Source organism: Staurois parvus, unplaced genomic scaffold (genome assembly GCF_062004578.1).
Source record: "Staurois parvus isolate SC_StPar_1 unplaced genomic scaffold, SC_StPar_1.0 ptg000897l, whole genome shotgun sequence".
Lineage (NCBI taxonomy): Eukaryota > Metazoa > Chordata > Amphibia > Anura > Ranidae > Staurois > Staurois parvus.
Genome location: NW_028318693.1, coordinates 1111568 through 1122570, shown reverse-complemented (window position 1 = coordinate 1122570; position 11003 = coordinate 1111568). Strand labels below are relative to the sequence as shown.

The window sequence follows — 11003 nt, the reverse complement described above, 5'->3', positions numbered from 1 at the left end:
GTGCGGCCGTGCGGGCCGGGGCTCCGGCGCCGCCCATCGGCTCTCCCATCCGCACCTGCTGCCATCCGGTGCCGGACTTTTAAGTCCGCTGCCATCCGTGCGGCGGCGGAACACAGAGTGCCGGCGGAGGACCCGGGTGGTATCCCTGATCCCGGGGAGTCGGGGCCCGGGTGATATTTCCGCCCCTCGTGGCGGCTGACATCCGCGGCCTGGTGCGGCCGCGCGGGCCGGGGCTCCGGCGCCACCCATCAGCTCTCCCATCCACACCTGCTGCCATCCGGGCTGTGGGAGATCGCCTGGAAACATCTGCGGCGCCCTCTGCATTGCTGGGACTGGGGGAGAGACGCCACTGAGCCTTGCTGCTTCCCGCGGTGGCGGCGGCCTACATCACCGGTCTGGAGCCTCCATCTGGTCACAGTGAGTGGGGGATGCAGGTGCCCTCCTATTATTAGCTCCCCCCGCAGTGACCTGGGAGTGGGCCTCACATTGCTGACCCCGGAGCCTGCCATCTCCTGTAACCACAGCCCCTGTTGGGCTCAGAGGCCTACTGGGGCCTTGATATTGCCCCGTGGAGTATCTCCCTGGAGGGCCCTGTGCTTGGTGTTGGAGGTCCTCTGCCTCCCACTTGTCCCTCTTGTGTCCTAGATTGGGATCTGGTGCCATCATCCTGCTCCGGTGCTATATCTGCGTGTTACTGTGATCTATGTCCTCTCTATCCTTCCATGACTTGCTAATTATCTTTACAATATAATGTTCTCGCAGATGAATCTAACCGCATTCATGTAACTACAACCCTGAACCTATTTTGGGCGTTATAGGTCCCCTGGGGTTATAATCTCCATTCCTTATCCTATTTTCAGTTGATCACCCCCAGGAGACTCCCTGTATGCCGTCCACAAAGAAAAAAAAGGGACAAGCCCAGAAGTCCCTCACAACATACCTACTTAAGGCACACGAACTTTGTAACATGTCTCCAGTCAATACAGAGCGAGCATCCCTGTCCGATCCCACGCAGGATACCACCGCTCCCTTATCGGCCTTGGTCAGTGAAAATACACAGCAACTTACAAAAGGGGACTTGGAGTCCTGCTTGGAATCTATGTACGCCAAACTAGCCGCCAAATTTCAATCAGAATTGCATAAAAGCACTAATGTTCTCTCTCAGGAAATAGCCACATTGGGCTCCAGGACAGACCGCTTAGAAACCAAACACGATGAACTTAGCCTGGCCTATGGTGAACTTTCCAGAGAGCATGATCATTTACAAACGGCCTTTTTTCAACTACAGGCGCAGGTGGAGGACCTTGATAATCGCAATCGCAGGAATAATCTGCGAATCAGGGGAATCCCGGAGTCTATGTCTGACCTCTCCTTAATCGTGACCAAATTATTTCAATCACTCCTCCCGGATCGTGACCCTGGGTCTTTTGCCTGTGACCGCATCCATAGAGCCCTACGCCCTAAACCTCCTACTGACAAGCCACCTAGGGATGTTGTCCTGTGCATGAGGGACTTTTTGACCAAAGAGGAAATACTCAGAGCTGCTCGCAATACCCCTACGATCTCCTTTGAAGGCTCGGTCTTACAAATCTTTCCGGATGTTTCCCCGGCCACGTTGGAGAAGCGTAGAAAAATGAAAGAAGTCACAACGGTCCTGTTCTCAGCTCGTATTCGCTACAAATGGGGCTTTCCCTTTAAGTTGATTGTTCCACATAATGGGAGCACATATATAGCTACATCTCCTTCTGAAGGTAGAGCAATCTTGGCCAAACTGGGCCTAGCGGATGCCCCATCACCTCAACGTCCACCCTCTACCCCTCGTGTCTCTCCTATTTGGCATACCCCATCTCCACGGAGAGATAGAAGGAGAGTCAGACAGGATCCGGGTTGATAGGTCCATTCTCACTTGCCTATTACCTATTGTTTGACAGTCCTTGGTCTTGCCTATTGCCTTTTATGACTTTACCGAGAATTGAGACACAGGGATTTTGTTTCTTACATCTTACGCTGTCAGGATGTGTATTTCTATGGTTACTGCTATGTTAATTTTATAATCCTGAGTAATATATGTGTGCCTTGCATTGATAGCTGGACGAGTTAAGGTATAACAAGGGTCTTTGGTCCCTCTTAATTGCGCCCATTGGTTTATGGTTCCACAACTCTTTGACACGTTACCCCACCCTGCCTCCTGACATGGCCGGAAGTGTCGCTGCCCGATTGAGGGGTGGCAGTTCCGTTTTCCATGTTTTAGGGAGACAGGGTTTGGGCCCATTTGGCCCCTTAATATTTGAACTTTTTGTTTTATCAGGTATGACAAATTTTCAGCCTGATCCATGTTCTTTAGTTACCTTATTTGTAGGAGCTCTTCAAATCTCCTCTCTATTGTTTTTTGTCTTCTCTTTTTTCAACACTTTAGTGCATGAGGATTGTGTTGTGTCGGTCTATGGACACCATGGCCCCCATCTTGGGGCCGGGGGGTCCCCTGGGCTGGCTCTACCACCTGTACGTCTGTCTGCTATAGACCTGCGGATCTCTATGTCTAGCCAATTAATTTTAGGGGATATCTTTGTAATATATACTTTTATGATGATAGTACTAAGCTCTGTTTGCTATGGTAATTCAATGTATTTCGCATAATGTCCAGGGTTTCAATTCGCCAAACAAGCGCAAAACGGCCTTTCTTCAATATAAACGACTGGGAGCCAAGATTATCTTATTACAGGAAACACATTTTGCAGCTGCAAAACACCCGACATATTTTCATAGATCTTATAGGCAGGGGTATTATACCCTGCATTCCTCCAAGAGTAGGGGCGTAGCCATCTTTCTACATAATTCATTCCCCTTTGAGGTTCAACATGTGTATCGTGATCCGGACAGTAGGTTTATTATTCTTAAAGGCACCCTTTCAGGTCGAGAACTTACTATTGCTAATGTATATGCACCAAATTCAGCACAAGCTACCTTTTTTTCAAAATTTTTTGGTACTCTGGATAGGTTTTTGTCCCCTCATCTCTTGGTGGGTGGGGATTTTAATCTGGTGGCAAATCCTCTTTTGGACCGTAGTTCCCCCTCGCATTCTTCCCAGGCTTTCCCAAAATCCCTTACTAAGAAATTAGATACCCTTCAGTTGGTGGATGCCTGGAGAGCGCACAACACCGGTGCCAGGGATTACATCTTTTATTCCCATCCACATGACTCTTATGCTAGATTAGACTATATATATTGTACCCCAATTTTACTAGCTAACTCTAAGGTAGCTTGCATTCATTTGAGCCCCTGGTCGGATCACAGTATTGTGGCCTTATCTATCACATTTGTGGGATTGGCACCTACTCCTTTCTCTTGGAGACTTAATGATTCTATGCTAACCGATATCGACTCTCGCCAGGAAGTGGTTTCATCTATTCAGGAATATTTTCAATCTAATTTAACTCCTGATATTTCCCCAGCCACACTCTGGGTAGCCCACAAGGCGGTCCTACGAGGCCGACTTATCTCCATGGCCTCATCCAGAAATAGAAAACGTTGGCAGCAAATACTACTTCTAACCCGAGAATTAGAAGCACACTATAGAAGCCATGTCGCTAATCCATCTCTGCTTAATAAACAGCTACTGTCCCAAAAGCGCTTGGAACTGAATGCCCTGCTTTCCCAAAAAACTGAAAAGGCCCTTCGCTGGTCGAAGGCCTCATTCCTATTACATAGTAACTCGGCATCTACCATGTTCGCAAGGAAGTTGAACCACTCTCTGCGCCCCCCACACGTGTATAAATTACGCACAAATTCGGGTGCTATCTCATCTCTACCTCAGGAAGTCTTGGGTATTTTCGAACATTTTTATTCAAAACTACTAGCTCCTCCGCAGTCGGATTCTGTCCCTCTGTCGGACTCTTGGCTGGACTCTATACCCCTCCCTGCCCTTACACCCTCTCAGATTGTCACTCTTAATGCCCCCTGTACTTTAGAGGAAATAACATGTGCGATAGGCGCGCTCAAGCGCTCTACTGCGCCGGGTCCTGACGGATTTACCGCTAGCTATTATAAACATTTTGCCTCTACATTGGCTCCATACTTGATAACTTTATTTAATGATGTTTTGCAGGGGGGTAAGTTCCCTGAGGAGATGCTATTGGCTAACATGTCTCTAATACCCAAGCCACAGAAAGATCACTGTTTGCCACAAAACTATAGACCAATCTCAGTCATGAATAATGATCTAAAAATATTTAGCCGTATTTTGGCGGACCGGTTGGCCCCTATCATCTCCTCTTTGGTCTCTCCAGACCAGTCGGGTTTTATCCCCGACAGATTTATTACAGATAACATTCGTCTTACTCTAAATGTTATTCAAGACGCCAATTTACATTCCAAAGAGGTTCTGTTGATGAGTTTGGATATAAACAAGGCCTTTGATAGTGTTCTTTGGCCCTACTTGTTCTCCTTGCTACAGAAAATGGGCTTTAGTGAAGGGTTTTTGGCAGGCATACATGCCCTGTATGACTCTCCTAAAACGAGAATTAGGCTTCCTGGCTGTAACTCTGACTTCTTTACATTGGGTAGAGGTACCCGCCAGGGCTGTCCTCTTTCACCCCTTTTATTTGCGCTGGTGTTGGAACCTTTGGCATTGGCGATTAAATCACATTCGGATATTTCTGGCTATTCATTATTAGTTTCACATTTTAAATTGAGCATGTATGCTGATGATGTTATGCTTTTTATTACTAACCCGTTGACTTCTTTACCTAACTTGTGTGCTGTATTGAACGATTTTGCCAAAGTGTCAGGTCTCACCGTTAATTTTACCAAATCTGTGGTCATGCCTGTTAATGTTCCTGACTCCCTAAGTGCATCTCTCCGTAGTTCTTTCCCATTTCGCTGGGTCAAGGACAGGATATCCTATCTGGGGATTAACCTCACTCCCAGATACTCGGATATATTTGCGGCTAATTATCCACCATGTGTATCGCGTCTCTCTACTCTACTGAAGATCTGGCACGGTTATCATATCTCCTTTCTGGGTAGAGTCACGGCGGTTAAAATGAATATTTTGCCCAAATTGCTTTATCTTTTTAGAGCACTTCCAGTTCCGGTCTCAAAAACCTTTTTGGATCATTTTCAGCGGACTATTAATAATTTTATTTGGGGAAATAAGCATCCACGTTTTGCCTCATCCATTTTGTATCGCTCACAACGGTCGGGAGGTCTCGGTCTTCCTAACTTTTGGCTATATTACCTCTCGGCTCGCTTTGCGCAATTGTCACAATGGGCTACTATTAACTCTCAAATCCCGTGGATCAAGTTTGAGTCTCAGTCGATACGCCCTTTTTATTTACCGGGAATTTTATGGTCTAACATCTCCCCCCGATCGACTGTTTTTCATAACTCCATAGTGGCTCACTCACTGACGCTTTGGTCCAAACACAAATCTAAATTGGGTTTAGTCTCTTCTATTCCCCCAGGTGTGTCATTTTTTGGTGATCCCACTTTTGTTGTAGCCTTTTCTTCCCCTCATATGTTTCGTTGGTGGTATGATCGATCTTTTATCAGATTGTCTGATTTCCAAAGAGGAGGATCTTATATTACTTTTGATATGCTGCGCGTGTTGTTTGATGTTCCTCTTCGCGAGTACCTTCGATATAGACAGATTAGGCACTTTTTTAAAGCGCACTTTGGCCTTGCCCCATCCTCTCCGATTTCCTTTTTTGAACGTGTCAGCCGTGACTCTCCCAGGGGTAGGGGTCTTATCTCAAATCTTTATCACCAATTTTTGATCTATCTTTTTCATGCTCCCCCTTTGTACAGACGAAAATGGGAGGAGGATTGTGGCGTCACTTTTTCGGATGAGGATTGGGATTCCATGGTGGATAATATATGCAAGAGCTCTAGATCTCTTTCGGTTCGTGAGACGGCCCTTAAAGTTCTAACCAGATGGTATTATACCCCGTCAAGACTACATGTACTGTTTCCACAAACGTCCCCTCTATGTTTTCGGGGCTGTGACTGCACGGGTACTTTGGTTCATATATTTTGGGATTGCCCGACCATATCTTTGATCTGGCGTAGGATTTCTGAGGTCGCTACCTTATTGTCGGGCGCCCCGATACGATTGTCCATGCAGACCTGTTTGTTGGGGGCCCATATCCCAGGGGTCTCTGATGCCAATCTGAGATTGATACACACATTATGTATTGCCACTTTATGGTCTATTGCCCTACATTGGAGGTCCAATGTTGTACCCTTAGACTCCGTTTTACACAGAATTGACACTGTAATGCTTATGGAACGCATTCATTATACCCTACTGGATAAGCTGCACTTATACGATAAAAAATGGGAGTCATGGAGAGATTGCAGACACTTATTACATGCTTAATAACATCCCCAGTAAAAGTTGGCTGGCATGTACTATTGACGGGTGTATCACCTAACCTATTTTGTCGTTTACGTACTTCATGCACTTGTAACTTCCTCTTTTTTTTCTTATCTTCTTTGTTATGTTAATATACCTTTATGTATTGTACTTTTCAAAAGTGCCTTGTTTTTGCTGACAATATCACTTTTAAAATGTGCTGTTGTTCTACTGTCTACTCTTGTACAATAAAATCGTTTGTAAACAAAAAAGAACCACCATGCGTTTGTGGGGGGACCTGAGACCCTTGACATTCCAAGAGAAAATATGTGTCATCTTAACTGATGTGCTTGATATGATAGAAGGATAAGCATTTTACCCATTAGTGATGTACGCACAAAGAACACTGCGTCGCTAGACAATTGGGGGTGATTAGAAACCGGTCTCAGAGGACGGAGGAGTTCTCCCAAGAAATAAAGTTGGATAGGAAGAGAAAAGCAAGAGAGAAAGGCGAGAACAAGATCAAGGGCCCTAATAGAGCCCAACAAAAAGTCTAAACATACAATATACCAATACAGTATACAGGACTTCACGTCATTCCGCATGGTGTTTCCACCAATACCAGCGTGACCGGGAGTATCTGGGAGAAGAGCCTGCCCCGGGGGCCAGTATATGATTGTTGGGATGGGAGAGGGCTTCCCTCAAATTTATTCCCATCAACGGCTCCAGCATCTCCCCCCCCCCCAGCATCGCTGAAACATGGAACCAGGCATCTGCAGGAGTAGGGAAGTACAAATTCAGGCATATATATGATTTACATAATAATGTTGAAGCAGGTGAGCGTGAGAGAACGCCGCACCATCAGATAATATATAAAACATTACAAGTTGAACAGCCAAAATAACTCAGACTTTGGAAAGTATAAACATTGCAAATAGAAAGCAATAGAAACCAAGCAAAAAAATGAAAAACCGTCGCATCTGAACCAATCGGGCCAGGAGATAAGCTTAAAGCTAATATGTAGAGACCAATGGCCTCTTATACCTTCAAGGCGGGCGAGATTTGGAAGACGCTGGGTTTGTGCGTTGACGTTTAGGTGGGTCTTTGCGAGGACTACGTTGATCTCTAGGGTCAGAATTCCTGCCCGCAAGACGCGTCGACGGATCCCCGTCAGTTAGGTGATCTTGGAGGTATTGGTAGGCTTCTTCAGGGTGGACGAAAGATTTGGATTCCCCAGATGGTGCATTGAAACGTAACGTGGCCGGATACGCTAATGTGAATTTTATTCCTTTCTGGTGAAGAGTGGCGCAGACTTGCTGAAACGCTTTCCGTTTACGTGACACTTCCTGTGAATAGTCCGCAAATATTAATAATTTGTGACCCTCAATTTGTAGAGAACGGGAATTCCGAAAAGAGGTGAGGATCGCCATGCGATCAGCATAGTTGAGATAGCGTACAATCACAGAACGTGGCACCCGGCGTTCGTTAGATGGGGGCCCCAGGCGATGAGCTCTCTCTACCTGACAGGATGAGGATAGACCCAAAGCTGCAGGGATACGTGCTGAGCAGAGATCGGGAAGAGAACCTGTAATAAATGATTCTGGGAGACCCACGATACGCAAGTTATTTCTACGTGATCGATTTTCCAGATCGTCGATTTTATCCAAAATATTTTGTTGTATACGATTGGATTCTGACGTAACTGCTTGTATGGAATGAACTTCATCTTCTAAGTCAGATAAGCGCTGCTCCGCCACAGATAACCGTTTAGAATGTTCGCCCAAATCTATTCGCAGCTGTTCAATGCCCTGGCTTACAGCCTTATCCACAGCCTGTGTGATATTTGGGAGCAAAAGAGAAGAAACTGCCTGGGCTATTTTTATATACTGCTCATTAGAGCTATCATTGCCTGATGTGAGTGGAGAGGCAGTGAGGATGGTGGGGAGAGGTGCAGACATACCTGCTCCCACGTTGCGATCTCCCTCTGTGCCTGTGTCCATGCTGTGACAGGCATCTTCGGCGGCCATCTTGGCTGCAGGAGGGGGAGAGCCGCACCCCTCCGCTCTAGCAGCCGACTCGTGGCCGGACTGCACCGGCAGGAGGTACCGCTCCATGCTGGGGCCGCCGTGGGATGCGAGGGGGCACCCCAAAGCTAAGATGCGGGGGTCCCCGAGGCAGATAGCAGGTCTTGTAAAGGGCGGGTTCCCGGGAGTCGCGGGTCCCGCTAGCTACAGCATCCGGCGCCGGAACCGGAAGTAAGACTCCTAACTACCATCTTTAATGACCTCCTAGGCCGCCCGCCAGCAACTCCAATTGACATCGAGCGCGTACATAGGGCCCTCCGGCCTAGGGGGGGTGACGCGGCCCCACCCAGGGATGTTGTATGCTGCATTGTCAGCTTCCCGATCAAGGAGGATATCCTCAGATGTGCAAGGGACAGAAGACATATAATTTACAAAGGGGCGGAAATACAACTGTACCAGGACTTATCCAGCATGACCTTACGCCAAAGGCGAGCTCTGCGTCCATTACTAGACACGCTTCGCTCCCGAAATCTGTCCTATAGGTGGAGATTTCCCTTTTGCCTCTCAGTACAGGCTGGTGCTCACACCTTTAATTTGAGAAACCCTGAAGATCTACCGTCTTTCTGTTCCTCTTTGAACATCCCATCGATAGACCTGCCAGATTGGTACGGTCTCTTGGGACTGCAGCCGGCCCTGGACACGGGATCTGCAGAAGACTCAATGGATTGGCAAGGCCATTCCCATCGTAGATGTTGGACAGTCCCGTCGACTCCTCCAAGACACCCCACAGGGGGTACTGCGGCTGCTCCTAGCCCTACGGCCTCGCCTGCGCATAGAAAGTCTCGGCACGAGACCTAATCCTACCTCATCCTCTTCTACTTCTGCAACTCATGCGCATTTTTTTATCAGGTGCCTGCAGTTTTACTGTTCTCCTGTTTCTATACCATTTTTCCACATGAGTCCCGGCGATTCCTCGCTCTCCCACGCAATGATCAGTGGACCTTCATTATTTTCATTTCACTATCTGACCTCCCAAAAGGGAATCAATGCCCCTGAGGTCTGCTCCGCAACTAACGGATGGTGAATTTCTGTGAGCCCCCTATTGATCGTCTCTACGCCGTGGTCAGAGGAGATCTATACATCATACGAATGGCTCCTCCTCCTGGACAGATGACCTAATCTTCAGCTCTCTCTTCTCTGTCGACATTCAGCATCCCGGTTTACCCAACGGACCTCGAACCGACTTGCCCTATGAGCTAGACCCCCACGCACTCCAATCTAATGTGGGCCTCTGAGTCGTCTGTCTTCCATTGTCCCTGTCCTTTTTGTTCCCCCGGAGCCTCCTCCCACTTTATTGGAAGAAGACCTGTTTCTCCGTGGAAGTATCCAGATGACCTCTGCTTCTCTGCTGCCCGTCCCGACACGCTCTGCTTAATCGGTGTCCTCGAAGGAGACCCTGACAGACTTAGTACAGTATATGATGCATTTGGGGGGGTGCTGGGGGCCTGGGAGGGAGGGGGGGTTGGGTGCGGGGAGGAAGCTGGGACTTATAGGGGGATGCCACAGATGTTTTTTTTTTTTTTTTTCTCTTGTGTTTTTTGACACTTAGCCTTTCTACTCTATGTGATATACTGATTGGTGATGATCCTGGGGTAACCCAGATATTTTTGCAGGATGCTTGGGACTCAACGCTGTTTTTTCTGTTTTTGCATTGATTTAACTGTTATTGCACATGTTGTCCTGTTGATACTATGTTTCATGTGAGGGGATGCTTATACTACTCATACGGCCTCCTACATTTCCGCATATTGCCTTCTCCCCCTTACTTGCCTGCCAAATGTCTCAAAATTACCTGGTGGCTCACAAGTAGCTGTGGCCTCTAAACCCTGACGCTCTAGGTTCATTTATGATTAAGGTAGCCTCAGTTTGGCTTTAACCCACTCATACTGTACCCCCTGCTTTCCCTCTTATGTGCCCTGCTACTCTACAGCGAGGGCTGGGGCCCTGCGCTACATATAGTACCCCGAGCTTATTCTACAATATGGGTCTCTGTAGACTCCTCCCTCTTCAAATTCCGCTCTTATAAACAAATTTTTACACATCTCACGGTGGTTTCCGGCCAGCGGTGGTTCTATTCTCGTTTCGTCATCTACCTCGTTCCCAACACAGTAGGCTCTGCGAGCTCTTACTGAATATTTTTACGGCCATCTTCACTATCTCGACTCTCCCTTTTCTCTTTACTTGCCTCATACTGTTCGTCTCCTTCTCTTCTACGTGCTCCTCCCCTCTTCTTTTCTCTTTCTGTCCTTTTCTTTTCTGGTTTCTCTTCCTCTCTCACGTGGAATAGCAGGTCTCTTCCTCTAGCCGTTTACTCTTACTATCTTCTCGGTCCTCCCCCTTTTTTTTTTTTCTTCTCTCACTTCCCTCCCCCCCCCCCCCCCCCCCCGGGGCGCTGCATCTGCATCTTTGGTCACTCGCAATACTGATTGGTAAACATGCCATCCCCCACCTCAGTCTTGAGACCAAGGTCCCTGAAAATCCTCTCACTCAACACCAAGGGTCTGAACACACCCGAAAAGCGCTCCATGTTGCTCTCATATCTGCATAAACAAAAGGCAGATGTAGTC

At 47.5% G+C, this 11003-nt stretch overlaps 1 protein-coding gene across 1 annotated transcript; it reads left to right on the top strand.

Moving 5' to 3' along the window:
* Window positions 1–762: 762 nt before the first annotated feature.
* On the top strand, window positions 763–9234 carry LOC149442287 (uncharacterized). Its single transcript, XM_089656324.1, has 3 exons — window positions 763–1657; window positions 7747–7768; window positions 8645–9234. Exons 1-3 carry the CDS (start codon window positions 887–889, stop codon window positions 9232–9234), a joined length of 1383 nt encoding a protein of 460 aa, XP_089512450.1. The 5' UTR covers window positions 763–886.
* Window positions 9235–11003: the final 1769 nt, after the last annotated feature.

Bases quoted from the DNA above. Each gene is read 5' to 3' on its own strand.
- LOC149442287 (XM_089656324.1), top strand. From the start codon at position 887: ATGCCGTCCACAAAGAAAAAAAAGGGACAAGCCCAGAAGTCCCTCACA. The intron at 1,658-7,746 runs TTCTCAGCTCGT...CTCAATTTGTAG, and splicing joins AAGAAGTCACAACGGTCCTG to AGAACGGGAATTCCGAAAAG. The intron at 7,769-8,644 runs GTGAGGATCGCC...ATGACCTCCTAG, and splicing joins AACGGGAATTCCGAAAAGAG to GCCGCCCGCCAGCAACTCCA.